Source organism: Aythya fuligula, chromosome 7 (assembly GCF_009819795.1).
Source record: "Aythya fuligula isolate bAytFul2 chromosome 7, bAytFul2.pri, whole genome shotgun sequence".
Taxonomy (NCBI): Eukaryota; Metazoa; Chordata; class Aves; order Anseriformes; family Anatidae; genus Aythya; species Aythya fuligula.
Window position 1 is genome coordinate 24,400,723 of NC_045565.1, and position 18,600 is coordinate 24,419,322.

General features: G+C 46.1%; 1 protein-coding gene across 3 annotated transcripts in view; it reads left to right on the forward strand.

Annotated features, from left to right (window-relative positions):
* WBP1L (WW domain binding protein 1 like) overlaps nucleotides 1-18,600 on the forward strand; it is a 53,244-nt gene that overhangs the window by 18,817 nt on the left and 15,827 nt on the right. For 2 of the 3 annotated variants that reach the window (XM_032191655.1, XM_032191656.1), the window contains exon 1: nucleotides 12,606-12,794. The exons of the other annotated variant lie outside the window; for it this stretch is intronic. In XM_032191655.1, coding sequence (XP_032047546.1) covers nucleotides 12,768-12,794 — 27 coding nt within the window. In that variant the 5' untranslated portion in view covers nucleotides 12,606-12,767. Of the gene's footprint in view, nucleotides 1-12,605; nucleotides 12,795-18,600 lie in introns of those variants that run through there. 3 annotated transcript variants of the gene reach the window in all.

Genomic DNA, 18,600 nt, shown 5'->3' on the forward strand with positions numbered 1-18,600 from the left:
GTGACTGTGAGACACAATAATAGCCCAAAGCCTCCGAGTGCACGCTTCAGCTGTGCAATAACTGCGTGTAGAGAGCTGAACCTGGTCCAGCGGGCTTGATCGATAGCAAAGCTGCTTGATTCACCTCTGTTATTGATCTGGGTTCCAAACTGGGTCCATTTAAGCATCTGTAAGGGCCTCTTTTGGTGCTTGGTAGGCGCACCGAACCACTGGTGCTGCTGGCTCACTTTGGCAGATACAAGTCCCATTTCACTAATGAGCTTCTGCGTTTCCAAAACATTGCTTTATATTTTTTTTTTGAGTGGAACTTTGCTCGAAGTTCCTCACAATTTGGGGACGTTTTTGACGGTCGCTTATTTTTCCTCATGGTGACTTCAACTCAGCATGAGGTCAGACTTCAGGAAATAGCCTGCTGGCTGCTGACACTTTAAAAGGTAGTCGTGCTCTTGGTTTATGCTGAATTAATTGCACGAATGAGGTATACATTTTAAACAGTCTAACATCCGATTTTTCAAAGGGATCTTGATATTTATTGTTATAGGCATTATTTTTTGCTGATGTGAGAGCCATCTACTAAAATCAGTCTCCCAGAACGATGAAGACTTTGCTGTTCATATGGTTCACTTTTGGTCTAACAATTATATTGCAGCTAGCAAGGAGCACTCAAAGGCTTAAGAAAATGTTCTGCAAATCTGGTGTTAAAAGCTGAAGGTGAAAAAAGAAAAGGAAAGTATTAATCTAGAGTTTAATGAGGAAGGTGGATAAACAGTAACTGAAACAGTAACTCAGTAACTGATGTAGAGACTGAGAGGTTTTGCTCTTTTGGTCCTTTGGGTGTAGGGGGAAATCCAGAAACCACACAAGCTCCTAGCTGTAATCCTACACAGATTAAAATTATGAAGTATAAAGGGGCCAAAAGCAAAGGAAGAGAATATAGAAGAAAAAGCTAGAAAAATGTGAAATCATTAGGGCCTCGTGAAATTTACTGTTGAGCACTTACAGATGTAGACATAGCCGGTTCTGAACTTAGTAGCTTTCTTCCAGGCTCCAGGAAGTATTAGGATAAATTGGTGAAGATTTTATAAGCGTCTGTAAGGCAACAGGAAATAAGCCGTGAGGCTTTATCAGGAACAACCTCATGGGGGGAAGAAATAAACCTAATTTGTTTGATTCAATGGATGTTTCACAGCCCAACCTGACTGAGGGACTGTGTGGCTTATGGGGTGCTGTGTAGAGATCTGTCTTTGAGGTTGAATTACATACAGTGGGTTCATTAAATGACTGGAGTACATGCTAACGAATAGTCTATAAAGGTGACAGGGTCCTGGAGAGGTCTGTTCCACCTCTGTGCCAACAGTTTGGGACACAAAGTGCTTGAGATGAAGCTGGAGGCTTGCATGCATTTCTGATGGTGGGAGAAGAACTTGGAGTAATGATGTGAAGCCTGGCACCAAAATCAGTAAGGAAATGTGCAGAGAAAGGCAAATAGAGAGAAGATGCATCAGAAATAGAGCAGAGCTAATGCAAAAAAAAAAAAAATATATATATATATATATATATAAATATATATATATAAATATATATATATATTATGATGTAGTAATAAAATTGTCCTACATATGGCTGTTGTAGTACTCTGTACAAATAAGTTATGTCTGCAGTTTTGGATCCCACATTTTGAGAAGTGGTTAAGTTGGAGACTGAAAAGGGTGAAACAAAGATTTAATCCCCGTGGCCTTTGAAAAAAGGCTGCTTTTGTCTTCTGAAAGCAGCTTAGAGGGGATTGGAGCAATTTTCCAGGTGAGCTAGGTTTTAAGAAGATGACTGCAATCAGGTGTCCACTTCTTAGTGGAGAAGAAGGAATTGCCTTAGCAGAGAAGATCTGCTGCCTTATCTTGCACAAAGGCCTGGATAAATGTTAATGGGGAGAACATCCTAACTTTTCAAGAGTGTGCAGCACGAGGTGGCGTTGCCTCTGGAGGCAGTAGCACCCCAGCTCACTGCAGCCTCCTGAGTTGTGGGTTAGCAAATGCTGGTGGTTTAGGTGCAGTGAGCCCTTTCCAGAGTGGTTTGGTTGACTGGGTGACTTACTGAGAAGCCTTTCCAGCCCGATGCCTCTGGGATTGCATCTTTTCTTTCTGAACAGCCCTGACGTGTGACGCCTGTGTTAAGGAACAAGTGCTGAAAGGAGGACAGTTCGATGGCCGGATTGTAATTAAATCCTGCTCACAAATGTTGCTGTCCCTCCCTGAGTTGTTTTTATGCCTCTTTGGGATGTATTGTTGCCTGGAAGATGTTTCTTTCAGTGATGGGATGATTTTCCACACTGCAGGTCTGTTTGCAGTGACATAGGTTGGAGAACTTTCTCGTTCACTTCCAGGAAAGGAAGGTTGGTCCTGGTTTTCCAAAAGAGATGTGCAGAATTCCTGCTGCCCACATTACCTGCTCCAGGGGAAAAATAAATACTGTTGTAGGGATACTGTGCTGGGAGTGAATAATTCTAAAAACTGAAAAGATTCCCTTGCCTTAGTTTCTTTTCTCTACAGTCACCCACGAGGGTGACATATACCTTTGGAGAAGCAATTAGCTGTCTTCTGACACTTATGCTGTTTTTGTTTCAAGCTTTTCTGCGTTACTCTACTCCTGCTAATTAGTACCAATTAGAAATTGTAGTTCTTCTACAAAAGAAAAATCCCCATTAGTTTTTGTTTGTTTGTTTGGCTGGGTTTTGTGCTGTTTTGTTTTGTTTTGTTTTGTTTTACACGGATACATCTGGGCTGATTAGTTTGCGCTATGTGAGAATTCGAAGGAAAACAATGGTTGCAAGAGCAAGAGGCCGCTGGTATTTTGATCTAGAGCAAATGTGTGCCTGGCAGCCAGACTTCAGCAAGGCAAATCCACTCGCCCTTTGCTTTTCCCCCAGCCTGCAACCTTGCTGCAGGGAAATGTGTGAACGAGGTAGGGCAGCGTGGGTCACCCTGTCCTCCTCCGGCTCCGCTGCAGCCAGGGGAGCGCTCGCCTTATCTGCCAGCGGAATAACAACCACTAATGGAAATTACAGCAATTGGGATAAGATAATACCCATAAAGACAGGTTATGCTGATCGGCGTTTCTTCCTGAGATAAGGCCGAAATGAGTTTGTAATTATTGGGCATTGAGCTTTATTAAATAAAGCATGCTTATGCACGCAAGGGGAACGTGCGTTGTCCATATACCAAAGGGGAAATGCTGCAGAGACCGTGAAGGTGGGGAGCAAGACAGCGAGGTATCTGCCCTTGGAATGGCAGAGCTGCCTGGCTTGCAGGTATGTCGCTGAAATTTAGAAACTGGCAGCGGTTCTGGGTGCCACGGGTGCTTTTAATGCTTGAGCGAAGTGCAAACTGCGTAATGCCGCGGCCCATGCTGAAACGCGACATGCGGGCATCGCTTCCTCCGAGCCGCTGCCCCTTGCATAACGGGGGCTGTCCCGGGGCGGCTGCAGGAAACATTTGGGTACTGCTAGGCACACAAAGCACAACAATTAGTTGTGCTTAGAGTCCCGTTGCTGTAATCTCAAACAACTTTCTGGCACTCTCCCCGTTACGCAGCCAGGAAAATGGCTGAGTGAGGAGCGGGTGATGGGAGGCATTGATTTTTTTTTTTTTTTTTTTTTTTCCTCCTTGTGTGATTGAATGAACCAAGCTTGTACTGGAAACCCATATCCGTGAGCTCACTGCTTTGTGTAGATCATGCTTTCTGAAGGCTTTCTTCTGTGAGGGGATCCCCAAATCTCTCCGCTCCGGTTGGCAGAGCAACAAAGTGCATGGGCTTTTGGGGAGCTTTTCCATGTCTTCCTTGTAATGATGTGAGCCAAAGCAGAACCGGTACTACAGCAGGGGAGAGATTAGGCTCAAAGGTGTTGATATTTCCTGCTGTTTCACTGACAGCTGGAATCTGTACTTAAATATATACTGTGTTGGTTTATTTATTCCTCAATTTTTGTTTATTCCTCCTTTTAGAAAAGACGAGAATTCATGTTTCTCTTCCAGGCACTCAGAGAGCTCCTAACAACACAGAAATTCAAGCTGGAGGAGATGAGCTTGTATTTAAGATGAGGCTTTCTGAAGTGGTTTTTCCCTGAAGTTGTACATTTAAAAGTTTCTAACAGAAGAGGTTAAGATCTGATAGCACTCTCCGTGTTTTGTCTAGTGATTTAAAAGCGGTGCCTTTAACGCTGTTGTGCTGTGATCTTTCAGATGCTTGTGGTATTGAGCTTTCTTAATAGTTAAACTTGTGGTTTCCTTCCATTCTTTGCTTTGGTTGTACGAAGATGCATGTACACAATCTTTAGTGCTCTTTGTTTTTGGAAGAGGAGACCTAGCCCTCCTGTCTTTTTGCTAGTCAGGCCATGCCAGGTGGAAAGACTTCTTGTGCTTTTGTACCGGGGTTTAACCACAAGCTCCGAGCCTCTGCTGGCACAGGGTAGTTCAGATGAATTTAGTTTTCTGCTAGCTAACAGAAAGCATGTAAAACTGCATAACCCATGGGATTAATTGTCAGGCTCCTAATCAGGGGTACTCTATTAGGATCTACGTGTATTTTCTAAGAGGAAGAAGCCCCAAACAACAGGTTTAGCCAAGTGCTGTGTGCCACAAAACCAGACTTGTGTGTGACCCAGAACCCACCGATCGATGGGGATGTAGGTGCCACGGCACAGTTTGGGGGGTAAAGTCCAGGGATAACAGTGGAAAAATGCTCCAGCTGCACATATGTAGGGCAGTTTGAGGACATTTCCTTGCCTCAGCGTAACCTATGCAATATTGCTCTGCCGTGTAACATTATCAAACCATAATATCCAGCAGGGTGCTGGGAATGAGGCAGCTGCTGATGTCTCTTTTTCCTAAAGGATTTCCCAGAAAATCCATTCCTTTCACAGAAGGACACAAGCCATGTAGCAATGGTGCTCTGCTGGAAACAGAAACTTGATTCTCAGAACTCAATAAAAGAACCTCTTTCTTGTAAAACCAGCTGAGGAAAACAAGACTGCTGGGATTTGGGGGGCTTTTTAAAATTTGTTCAAGATGTAAACTTGAGCTCAGAAAAGACCAATGAACTTCAGAAAGGTCTGACCAGGCTGGATGAAATGTCAGATATCCCAGCAAAGTCTTGCATGACAAAGCCATTTAACCACTTATGTGCTTCTTGTCAGGCTAACTAAATGCATCATGCCTGAAGGAATACCTGAGCATCTTTATGCAACCAGGTGCCCATTTGACACCAACATTTATGAATATATATTTTTTTTAGATTAATATGAAAAATAGCGTAGATTAACATGCAAATACTTCCTAATTTGAAGGGATGCCATCACGTCAAATTACATGCGTCTGTGCACTTATAATAGAGGCAGCATGTAATTAAGTAGTTGCATTCGTGTGGGTGTTTCCCATGTCAATGCAACTATCCCTCATGTAAGCCTGGATTTTATCTGAGCGTTTTGCAGAGTGGCACTTGTGAGAGGCAGGAGGGGCAGAAGGCCATGACCTTTTGTGGGTTTTGTCTTTGTGCCCATGTGGATATAATACAATTTGGCTGATCCCTGCCTCTCTTCTCCTGCTCCAGACTTCTGTCTGAGGTGTATTGTGGTGGTGAAATGCCACATAACCCTCCTTATCAGTTTTTGTGATAGGTTATTTTAAACGTGTTTGCAGGTGGAGAAAGGGGGCTTGTGTCTGTTGTAACTGGACCCAGCAGTGGCAGCGCTGCATCCCAGATAATTGCTCTGTGCATGTATGTATCCTCCTTATTGAAGACTCATGCATTAAGACTGTCTGCTGGCGTAATTGCCTTAGACCCTGATGAAAAATTCATCTCCTAGGACCCCAGAGGGTCATTTGGAGCAGTATTATCCCAATGAAGTCTAGAGGCAAGAGAAGAGCAAAGAAGAAAATAACCTTGAAATCAGTGCCAGTCACCCTAGCACTAGTGCCGTTAGTTTTGGCAAATCCTATCTCAACAATAAAGCCAGCTGCCATTTTGGCATCAAGACAGGCAGACTTGGCACCAGCCCCTCTGGCACCAAAACCATGCTTCGTGGGAGCTGGCATCAGCGGTGTGAAACGAGGGTAAGGCCCAAGGGAAATGCCAAGCGGGCATATGAGATGAGCACTAAAAATAGCAAGTTGCTGTCATTTGGAGGAAAAAAAAAAAAAAAAAAACAACAAACTAATAGCTCTTCTAAGAGCAGGGCATCTTCAGATCTCCATCTCCAAGGTTGTGCTGGTAAGCAAGTGCATTGACAGCTTCGGGACAATGCTGTCTGCTGTGAGGATGTGACCAAAGGCCACACGCGGGCTGTATTTTTGGTACTTGCATGGTACAAGGCTCTAAAATGAGAACAGACGCCTTGATCCCACATTTGGGGGATCCTGTTACCGTCTGCACACGTTGCCTTCGGCCCCGTCTGGAGCGGATCATCTCCCCTTGATCCGTCACCAAAGGCCCTGTTTGCACACACGGGCAGAAGGAAAACAAGAGCCGCGCTGCCAAAAAGCAAGGAGCCTGGCGAGTGTCCCTGCGCCACCCCGGGCACGCTGGCCCTGCTGAGACAGTCTCGTCAAATGTTTTAACAGCTGATCTCCCCCCACCCGTCTCTGAGAAAGGAGAGGCGGCTTTCCCCTGACTTCACTACCCGCTCCAGACTAAAGCCGAAGCCTGGCATCGGTGCCCGAAAGCTGGGCAGGCCGAAGGGGCCGAACTGGCTCTGTCTCCGCTGACACAGGCGGTGTCATCTCTGAACGGGGCCATTCCAGCTCTTCTGTCCCCCCTGCCTCAGGGGCTGAGGCCTTTAAAGCTTTTTAAGGCCTCTGGGCTTGCATGGCAGGCCTGGGTGTTGAAACAGGGGTCGCACAAGATCACACAAACAGCCTTTTGTATTACAAAAGCCACTGCACTGGCTTGGTCGCAGCTCTGATGCTGTGCAGAAAAGCATGCCGGACCTGTGGCTGCCATTTTCTCCTCCTTGAGCAAAAAGCAGTGGGAAACAACAACACCGAGTGCTGAAAACGTCAAGCTATGGTTAACAAAACTCATTTTGGTCTTAGAGAAGGGGCTTGGGGTTTTTTATATAACTGTTTTCAGTAGTGACGTTACCACTAGATATGATACCTTGAAATGATGTGACATTACAGAGTACAGTATGTTGTTTCCAAAATGCCAAATTATTCAGTGTAATTTAGAAGAAGTTGATGAAAATAGAAAATAAAAGGTGGGTGGGGGTTGGCCTCTTCTCGCAGATAACTAGTGATGGGACTGGAGGGAATGGCCTCAAGTTGTGCCAGGTTGGAAATGAGGAGACGTTTCTTCTCAGAAAGAGCAGCCAGGCACTGGGACGGGTTGCCCATGGAGGTGGTGGAGTCACCGTCCTTGGGGGTGTTCAAGGAAAGGTTGGACATGGTGCTTGGGGACGTGGTTTAGTGGGTAACATTGGTGGTAGGGTGATGGTTGGACCCGATAATCTTGGAGGTCTTTTCCAGCCTTAATGACTTTATAATTCTGTGATCAGCAGAACAGCAGAGCTGGTAGGAGAGTCTGGAGCATCCTGGATGCGTCCTGCTTTTGTCTTCTGTCAGATGGGCGTTGGAGGGGGCTCCTCTTGCCCTTTTCTGGCTGTCCTCCTCATGATAGCTTAATGCTGAAAGCAGTCTCAGAGGAGCGATGGATTGCTTTACAAAAGTGCAAAGGAAGGTGCTTTACTGTTGGTATTTCTTCACCCACGTACAAAAATTGAAGAGGACGACAAGCAAAAATACCAGGTGACTGTGGGTGGTGGTTTCCTATGCAGTGCCTCCTCCTTTGGTTCAGGGCTCACTCCTGGCTTTCAGGTGGAGGACGTGGTGTGTATTTGCACTTGTCTGCTCGTCTGACAATTGCTGTGCAAGATTCAACCAGAATTGAGCATGAGTTGTAGGCACTGGGGCTCCCCGCAGCAATGAGCATGTTTTGAAGTGCTCGGTCTCTACCTCCCTGGTTAACCAGTTACTTGGAGACAAAGCACAGGTGACAGCAGTGAGGTTGAAACACAGTCCTCATTTGCTTATCTAGACTGAGTTGCCTGCAAAAGCATCTTGTGCTTCAAAACCACGGAGCTGACAGCAGCAGCAGCAGGCTGCAGGGAAGGGGGACCTGCCCAAGGACAGGCTGGGACCACTGCAAGCCCTTGAGCTTCATTGCACATTGAAATTCATTGATCCAGCAGACTGGCTGTGGCACTTGCTTACAAGTCAGTTTCCACATGTAAAATGCCTTTTGCTGGAGTTACTCTTTGTTCTCTCTAGCAACGAGGAAGGCATTTTGGTCTGAGAAACATTAAACACAAGTGACTTCAGTGTCCTTGTTTTGTAGTTGACTGCATACTAATAGGGGGACCTGCTTTAACCACCTCTGAAATAGTTCAGTGGTGCTAGACCCAAAGGGTCTAAAAGGTTTATTTGTATTCCTTGAGCAATAGAGAAGATCCTCTAGGTACTGGGGAATTATCAGACTGGCCTGTTCCTCTGGAATTTTTTGATGATGATGTGTGTAGGCAGCACCAATGCTGCAAGTTACAGGAACCCAGTGCATCTGTTCCTGGTGCTGGAAAGTTATGTTTTTGTATGGATGCTGTCAGGATGGGAAAGGGGCCCTCTGCTTTTCAGGAGGCAGTAACAAGTAGGCAAGTGGTCTACCAGAAGTTGCGCTAGTGGTCTAGCATTGCACTGCTGATCCAGCACAGATGATTTCCAAACATCTTATGCCACTTCTGCTAGCAAACAAACCCCATTAGAGCAATTCTGCCAGGGCAGATGGAGCTTGGTTATTCCTGGATGTTGTCTTACCGTAAGAGAAGCAGGGATCTGCTTTTATGCCTTCCTATATTTTTCTCTCCCTTTTTTCTTTACTTGCAAAGCCATCTTCAGGACAGACGAAGATAAAGTCACCCCCGTTCAGGTTGCTCCTTTCACATTTTGTTTGTGCCTGACAGATTTGTGTAGTCTCGGTTCTAGCACCCAAGGCTACGGGCTGACTAATGAAAATGGATAGCTGATGCTCAAGGGATGCTCCTGTTACCAACGTGAAAATAACAGCGTCCTGGGGTAAATGGAGGACTTTTTAGATAACAGTTGTTCTGACTTCAGGGTTAACCTATATATATATATAGCTGCAGTATTCTTTTTTTTCCAGAACAATGGTATTGCAGTTTATGGGGATATTACAGACCACCCATATTTAGTGCTCAAAACCTGTTCCTGCCTAGGGCTCCAATAACAGAGCCACTGGGACTAGCATTGTGCTTCAGGCCTGACAGATTTGAGCTGCGTGGCTTCATTTTTGTTCCAATCATGTTGTCATATCTGGATCATCTAAAGGTCAAGCTGTCTCCTCGGGGGTATCAAAATGGGGAATGGATCTTGCTGGGTTACTGAACCCACTCACGAGCCTGTCCCATCAAACATCAGAGCAGCTCTAAAATGGGCCAAACAAATTCCATCATCTGCTTCAGTAGCATGCTAGTATCTGAGATCACAAGGCACAGGCTGTGCTGGGCTTGTAAAATTGTTGAGCAGCATCCTTTGCACGTTGTGTCTGGTGCAGGTGGCATATTCAGGAGAGCAGAACTAGTGTCAGATAAAGCAAGGGGTCTTTATTGCATCTGCTTGAAAAAAATGATACAAAACAAAATCATGAACTTGCTCACCTATAACCTGCAGTGGGATCCACGCTGATGTGCTGAACGAGGATGGTTGGTGGCTGCCTAAACAAGCAGATATTCAAAATAATGTTGATCCTGTAATCTGTCCTGACTTTAGCCCTGATTTTTCAGAGCTCTCAAGTGATTTATTCACAGAGAAGAACTTGTTTGCTCTGTTCCTTACATCTTGGATGGTTACACAAGACATCATAGACACGGCCCTGCAGATGTTAAACTCCAGGTTCACGTAAAGGAAGTGAAACCCATGCTGAGCCTGATTTAAAGCTGCTGCTGCTCTCATTAAAAGAACAATTATTTCAGCTCTGCTCGCTCCCAAGCAGAGGGCAATAGAAAATTAGAAGGATTTTGGAAACGGGCAATGAGCAGCTGAAGGCTTTGGGAAAAGATTTTACACTAAGAGGACTAGGAAGATGGATATCTCTTACAAGAAGATAGCTAACACGTACAGACTAATGAATGGGTGAGGAGATGGATGGGGACTTCTGTTCCCACCTGGTAATAATATGAAAGTCAAATTAGAAGGTGGTGAATTCACTCCTGATGAAAGGAATTACTTGTTTATAACCACTGTCTGTGAAACTCATTGCCATTGGAGCTAGGACTTATGGATTAAAAAAAAAGAAAAAGAAAAAAGGTGGGGGTTAAAATGATACCATTTGAAACATCCAAAACAATTGCAAAGATTAGAAGAACCTGAGTGTTTTGAAAAGACTGGGTTGATTAGGATATCAAAAGGGTATGAGCTAACTTGTGCAACTGCTGGGGCTGGGGAGGTTTGGTTTTGTTTTGCTTTTTATTTCTCTCCAGGGCTTTTTCCATAGTCACCTACCGCAGATTTTGTGGAGCACATCGCTGGCTGCTGTCAATCAGGGACTTCGAGAGAGGGTGGCTGCTGCAGTCAGATGTGGCAATGCCTATTTGCAAACCGCATTTTTTGTGTCATTTTTTTTTCAGAATCACTGAATTCACACACAGATCAGGATGTTTTGGCTTTTCCACCGAGTTACTGCCTTTGATAGTCCCTCACGACCTGTCTTCAGTCTGGAATGAAGCTTTGCTTTTTGAGTACGTGCTGGAGGAGAGGCAGGTTGTTAAAGTTAGATCCCTTCTGACAGTGGGGATTCACAAATTGCTGCACTGGCTCAGCCCTCAGATCTGGCTAGTCCAGGGCTCTGTATAGCAGCAGCCAAAATCGGATATTTCAAAGGACAGCGTGAGGCCACAGAACAGATTACTAAAACAGAAAGCTGCCCTTTTATATCATTGGTGTTTGTCCATAGAATTGGAAAAGCAAAGGTTGAGAGTTTGTTTGATCCAGAGGCACAAAAGCTGGAAAATCCCATTGCCTGGTGATAGTTAATGCTGATGTTTTGTGTCCTTCAGGAAATTACTTACGTGCCTATTTTCTCTTAGGAAAAACAGAGACGTGCTCACCTTCGACAGCAAGTTTATATGGTAGCTTTAAAGTGGTGTAAAAATAGGTAATAATTATTCCAGCCTTGCAGCCTGGTTGTGTAGGGGTCCCCCACCATGGGGTCCTCATTTGGGAAACAACCCAGGGCCTGGCTGGGAGGTGGTGGTGGTGGCAGTGGTCATCGAGTTTTGGTGTGGAAAATGGGTGCAGTCTCTGACGCTGCTGCAAACTGGTTGTTTGGGGATTTTCTGTTCTGTTTTTTCCTCCTTTTTTTTGCTGTTGCAAATTAGCATTTGTAAGAATTGTATGCGGTTTGTGCCTCTTGCTGTCTTGCTCTCTCTCTGAAGTTATTGTTAAAACTTCTACTAAAAAAGGGATTCAATGAACTCTCGATGAAAAAAAAAAAAAAACAAAAAACACACTCCTTGCCCTTGTCAAATATTTTAATGTATTGAGCTCCAAAAGCTGAAACAGCCAAAAGCAAGGGGAGTTTCCCCCCTTGCTAAACATCCACGGCGTTGCTGCTGCGGCACATGGGAGTGGTAGCGGTGCCCCGGTCCCTGCAGGACAGACGAGAACAGCTGCTGATTAAAGAGAAGCACGAAAAAAAAGAGGTTGCTGAACTTTCAGAGTGTAGGTAGGAAAAGGAGTTAAATTTAGATTACCTTCTGCAGTGTCATCCCCTACCCCGGCGTGGAACTTGCTGTACTCCTTGCTTGGGAGAGGACAAACAAGAAATGCCATCCTGTGCACCAGATGATGAATTTGTTTATAAGGCTTAATTGCCCCTTGGCACGAAAATGTGAAATGAGCTCGAGTAGAATTAGAAACCGGCCGTCGGGGCCGGTCGTGTTTTCCCTGGGGAGAGGGGGATTAAGATGTCTTCCCGTCACCTGTCTCACACTGTAGGGGCCCCATCCTGGCCCTGCCAAAAGCAAGGGAACTGCTGCCCTCGCTTTTAGCAGCCTTTGGGCAGTGCTTTGGGTCCATCCATCCAGGTCCCCAGCATCTGGAGATGCTCAGACAAAACCCGCTGCCTGCTCACCTCGCCATGCAGCACGGAGCAGCGAATTGGGGTGTTTAATCTATTTTTGAGGAGAAAGCTATTTTTTTGCTTGGCGAGATTTAATAATCACTGAGGACCTGCTGGCTCTCACCGACGATTTTAATAGCTTCTCCTCTGCTCAAAGCATCCAGCTAGCGGGGAGCAGCAGCCCCTGCTCGGCCACAGCTCGCTGCCAGCGTCCCGCACCGGCAGCGCCGCTTCTGTGCGCGGCGAGCTGCCTGCTGGTAACCGGCAGCTGCCTTAAGGTTTCTTTTTTATTTTTTTTTATTTCTGCTATTTTTTTTTTTCAGAAGCGCCCGACCTGATGTCATTTCCCTCTTGCAAACACCCCGGCTCGGCTGCGTCTGAGATATGTCACGGGGAGTGGGAGGAGGAGGAGGGGGAGCCAGAGTGCGTGCCGTGTCCCAGGACCCTGTTTACATAGCATTCCCAGCCGAGGAAGCCCTGGTTTAAATAGGATCGGAGGCGCGGGCTCCCGCAGCAGATGAGGAAATGCTTGCTGTGGGGCTTTAAATTCCTGCGTTCCCATGCGCGGGTGCAGAGGATGAGCCTGCAGAATGCCTTTCCTCTTGGGTCTCAGACAGGTAACCGGCTTCGGTGCGGTGGGCGCTGCTTGGTCGAGGACGTGACTCGCTTTTATTTTATCCACCCCCCCCTCGCATAAGGAAATGATTTCCAGTTGTCCCAGAGCAGAACCCTACACACGGCACTTCCCCAGCCGTGGCATTTGACTGGGGAGTGTGGTCGTGTGAGGGCTGCGCTCTGGTTAGCGAGGAAGGAGCGAAGCTGCCGTTTGGGGAAAGAAACTCTTGTTTTGGTCGTGGTGGGGTAGGACTGCCGGCAGGGTTTCTCTTTGTGTTGCGCTCCTGTGCTGGTTTTGTTTGATTAGTTTTCAGGGGTACTTTCCACATTCCTTAGAATTGAATTATATATATACCATGTCTACAAACTTATGCCAAACTTTGAACCATTTTATTGCGGGAGCAGTATTTTGAGCATTAAACAAACAACAACAAAAAAAAAGGCATGTATTTTTTCCTCTCTTTCTCTCTCTTCTCCGACAAAGGTCACCAAACAGAAAACGGCAACTTGCCGTGGCCCCCCCAGTTTGGTGACTTTTTAATTTTTCCGGGGGATTTCAGCTCGAGCAAGAAACTTGGGGTAATGTAATGGCTGGCCGTGGGGAGTGGAGTGAGAAACGGTAGCAACTGCCCAGCTGCTCCCTGCTGGAGGAGAGTGCCAACTATTTGTTCTTAGGCTCGGGGAGAGCAAAACCTTTTTTTGGTCTGGGAGGCACGTCCGTAGGGGAATCTTAACTGTAAACTCTCTCCGGTGCTGCTGGGATCTGTAATCCACAGTAAATAGATACTGCATGATATCAGAGTGCTGCCTGCAGTTTCTAACGTGGCGTTAAACTTTCAAGATCTGGCTGTGGCATGTTTAAACTACCTACTTGGTGTCATGTAGAAATGAAGGGAAAATGACTTAACATTGCTGAGTAAACAGTTCTGTCTCTTTCCTTATCAGTTCAGGTTTTGGTGAAATGCAGCTCCCCCCACCCTGCTGATTTGAAAACACTTTTACATAAGAAACTACCTCTAGCACAATGACCTTCTGTAATTGAACGCAGTAGCTGTAATAATAGTTCACTTGTTAGCACTCAGGGCACAGAGACTTTCCCTAAAAACCCAGGAACTGAACCGAGGAGGGAGATTGGGGCACAAAAGCTAAACAACTTCAGGTAACTCTCAACTTGCACTGAGGCACAGCTGGCTTAATGTTCTAGTTGCACGGGCATGTTTTCCTCTAAAGCTTCTTTCTCTGAACGGGTCTTTTTGTTTTAGAAAGGGGTTTGGCACAACTGAGGGGCTGCGTAAGGTGTAAAGCTGGCAGTGAGGTGTGTGCTTCTGTTTCACTCGCTCAGACCGAGACCGTCTGTTTATCTCGGTGGGCTGGACGGTGCTTTTTTCTCTGCTTGTGACTTTTCAGCACAGATACAGAGGCATTTACAGGAAGCAGAAAAAAGGTGTTGCCTCAAGAGCAGTTGAGCAAAGCTCTCGACTATTTTTATCCACTGATGGAGGATACGGTGGAAACAAGCCGCTTGAATGTTAGCTTTAATCATTTTTAGACTTCAAAAAGCAGGTATTCGGGATGGTGTCCTGCGTGCGGATAGTATTAAGAAATTTCCCACTTGTAAAAGGGGGGAACAAAAGAGTAGTTAGCGAGCAGCGCTATTTAATTAAAAGCGTGGGAGGAATTCAGGAACATCTCGTCATGCATCCGCCTCTATTGTCTCTTGTGTTTGCCCTCGGACTGTAAACACTTGGGTGTCTGGGCTGCCTTTCTTCCCCTTTCCCTGCTCAGCACTAGGGGTGCTGCTCCCCGACACCCATCCACGTGCGTCACCTCAATTTTGAGCTCTGAGGGTCGCAGGTGGAAGCTTGGCCGCGTCCATCTGCGCTTGGTGGCAGAAACGTGAAAGAAAAAGGGAAGTAAGGTTGAAGTGTTTGACTCTTTAACTCTTCCACTTCTGATTTCTCAATTCTTAGTGCTGGAGGTTTCGGGTGCTGCCAGCTGTTTGGGTTTTAAAACAACCGAGCGCAGTGCGGCCTCCCCGCAGCCGTCATTTCCTGGAAGCGGGTCCGGCACGCCACAGGACCGGGGCTGCCTCTGGGAAGCTTCTAGCAAGGTGCCGAGGAAGTAAACACTTTCACGTGGCCCATACAGCGCAAATAGGGCCCTTGGTGCCATCCGAAAGTGAAACTTGCTACGAACAAAAATGAAACCGGCTCTTTTTGAAGTACCCTGGTATGCCTGTAATATATAGGGAAGCTGTGCTCCTTTGAAGATGGCTGGTGATTTCTCCGAGATAAATGGATGCAGATAACCGATTTGTTCCTTAGGTAAGGGTTAATAAAACCTCAGAGGTTCTGCATCCTCTGTGGGTGAAGATGGGCCTGCTGTGGCTGATTAATCATGGCGATTTAAATATAATTCCCCTGACGCTAGCATTAGTGAAGTAATAAATGCTGTGGATTAGAATTCCCATTTTGGAGATCTTTATTGTGCCCGGGACAGCTCAGAGGCATAACTCTTTCCCCTCTTATTTTACTTGGGGTATTTGGATGTTTGTATTTAACACGTTTTTTTTTAACTTCAGGAAAACAAAATTTGAGTAGGGTGTCTTAGGAAGAAATGTCCCAGCTTCATTTACTTCCTGGCCCCAGTTGTCCACCGTAAGGCAGGCTGGCAGGAATTTATCCGCTGTGGTGCTGGGGGGCTGAGCCCCCAGGTTCCTGCAACGTGTGGTGATCAAAGCCAATTTCATCCTCACCAGACTTCGGTGCTTTTGTTCAATTTGTCCCACCTAAGGCACAGCACTTGCCTAGATAGCTGCTGGTTTATATTCCAAGGGACTACCAAACATAGAGGGTTTGGATGCTGAGTGATGACCACGGTGCCAGGGAGGAGGCTGGGGGGCTGCTGGTGTGGCCTTGAGTGGGGCCTTACCACTCCTTGCTGCCATCCCGCCTGTTGTCCTTCCCTGAGAGCACCTGGAGATTTATTCTATTTTATTTTCCCCGAGATAAATATGGGTTAGTAACTGTTGGCCATGAATTATGGTAAACCCTATGACAAGATTTGGCATTCTGGCCTAATATTTCCAGCAGCAGCTTTAACCTTACCCCTGCTGTCTCTTATCTGACAGAGATGCTCATCTTCTCAAGTAGCTTTATGTTTCTTGTGAGCTGTCCCCGATGGGCCTGGCTAACAAACACTAGTGGTAGTCTGACATGTGAGCTTGAGTAAAAAGCCAAGTGGCACCTCAGCAGTATCAAATTGTTTTTCCTGCTGTTTCTAACACGTATATTTAAGATACTGGTAGCCACTTCCATTTTGTAACTGCGTGCTTAAAGAATTTATATGGTTCAAATAGTGATTGTGAGTTACTAAAAAAATACCTAGGTTTTACATGCTATTCTGAAGATCGCATCACACGTTTGAATCCCTCCTGCTTGGTGGTTGTGGGTGCAGCTAGGTACTGAAAGCAAGGGTCTGCTGCCTGTGCGCAGTGAGATTAGTGACATAACTAGGTCAGGACTTTGTTTTTAAATAGATGCTTACTACCAAAGTCCCCTGTGGGAGCGATGAAACCAGGGCGGTCAGAGGTTGAGCCCGAATCCTGTTAAATCCAGCAGCACCTTGCCCTCGGGCAGATGCCAGCCTGGCGGTCTCCTTCCCACTGCTGGTCTTTTCACCGTGTCCCTCTGTTCGTAGGCCTGCTTCTCCATTCTTTACTCACCCCTGGCACTCCATTACTAATCCTCACCTTTTTCAGTCCAAACAGTAATTTGCTGTGTAGTGCTGTACAAACACTGTGTTGAAGCTTGGAGAGGGCAGGGTATTAGAGTAGATCTAAAAATCTGGCTACCCTATCGAAGGGAGCAATAGCATGCAGCCCGCTGCCAGCAAATGCAAGTCGCATTTCCAAGTATTTTCCAGGGTGTCTGGATGTCACCAAGGCTGGGATGGATGGATGAGTGACACACGCAGGCCACGCACATGCAAGGTGCTCATATTTAAGGTAACGGGGGCTGGATTTCTCTGGAAAGAAGAGACAGAGCAAAAAGCTAAAAAGGTTATTAGATCTCAGCGGTATCAGCCACTGCTGGTTTGAGTTACCTGGTTAGTGCCAGCTGAGGAGTCATCTTTTGTAGGTGGTTCACTGCCAACTATGCACTTGTGAGCGTGGGCTGCGGTGTTTGTTGCTGCGGTTGCACGTATTAATTTTCAGCTTGGAAAATAGCCACAGTGGTCTGGAATCTGCTCATCTTCATCTTTCTCCTTTTTGACATAGCAACAGCGTTACCAGGTTAGCTGCTGGTTTTTGAAAGTAGGAAAGTCCATTTTGAAGTCTCTCGATCCTTTTATTGTAATAATCCTCCATTGTCAATCAGTTCTTCTTTCTCTCCATTTCCTATATTGGCTTCAGAGGCGAGAAATTCTAACAGCTATGGCCATTAAACCCAACCACTTAGGTCTGAAAACCTGCACAAAAGTAGGTTAAGGAGGTCTGATGACGTCCTTCCTTGCGTTGAGGGGCAGTTCAGCCAACACACAGGCTTCCACGAATGCCTCCTGTCATGATGGTGCCCCAGGTTTTGACCTTTAGTTTGTCACGTAGACTTCCAGCAGAGGTCCAATACAAAACTGGAAGGTGGAGAAAGTAACTGGCTTTTATCCCTGGCACTGACGTTAGCGTTTGCTGTAGCTTTGGGCTTGACAACATATGCCACTGCCTTGAGTTCTCTTATACCCACCACTGCTGGATATTTTAAGGATTATTTGTAAAAGCACTTGACAGCAAAAGTGTGCTGCTGGCAGAGTTGCCAGCGTGGTTGTGGGTTTATCACGAATGCCAATTTATCAACAACAAAAAATAAGTAAAAACTCATTTTTTTTTGCATTCAAAGGAAGCTGCTTTACAAAATTTGTGTATGACAAGGGAAAGCTAATCCAGAATAGGGAAAACATGTCTAGAGTACTAAGAGACTCTCCAAGCACGGCAAGATGAGGTCTTCACATCTCAATGAGCTTCTTTAGAGTGAGCCTGCTCGAGATTTAACAAGTGGCCTCTGTTAGTTTGGAGAGGGAGGTGAAACAGCCTCTGGGACTGCAGAGCCATCTCGTGAAAGCTCTTGCCTTTGAGTGTGCATCGGGGATCCAGTGAGTCCAGTTTCCCAGATCTGTGTCAGCTTGGCGATAATGCCACGGAGGCAGCGATGTACGCAGAGCCCAGGCTACGTGCTGCTTTACAGGACAAAGCCAGCTCCTTGAAATGAGCTGGAAATCTCCAAGGCTTTGCAGGAGGGAGATAACGGATGGCGTGTTCGGGCCTCTTCATTGTGAAACAGGAATACTCTGCTCTAATGGAGCCGAACACTGAGAACAGAGCCGGGTAGAGCTGCTTAGTAATCCTGTCTGGGGGCGTCTGCAGTTAGCCCAACAAAGGCTGGCGGGGAGGGATGTGCTTGCCTGGACAGCCAGAAAACAAGGCTGTCCTTCAGCAGGGAAGCCTGCCTCGGAATGCAATAGCCACTGGCTATTGGGGAGGAAAGCACTTTCGGGAAGAAACCCTCTCCCTCTGTTGTTTTCCTAAGACTACCCTAAAAAAAACAACAACGAAACCTCTTTGTGGTACTTCAATACAAACTCCATGCTGCTAAGAGTGATTTAAAATGATCATTAAAAGTGCTGTTCGATGGGAACTAGAGATGAAGGCAGGTCAATAAACTGCGAATGCTCCAACTTTGCTTCTGTTTTTCTTTCCCATACATATATTTGTTATCTATAATACTACTGTTTCAATCCTGTGCCTTGTCTGTG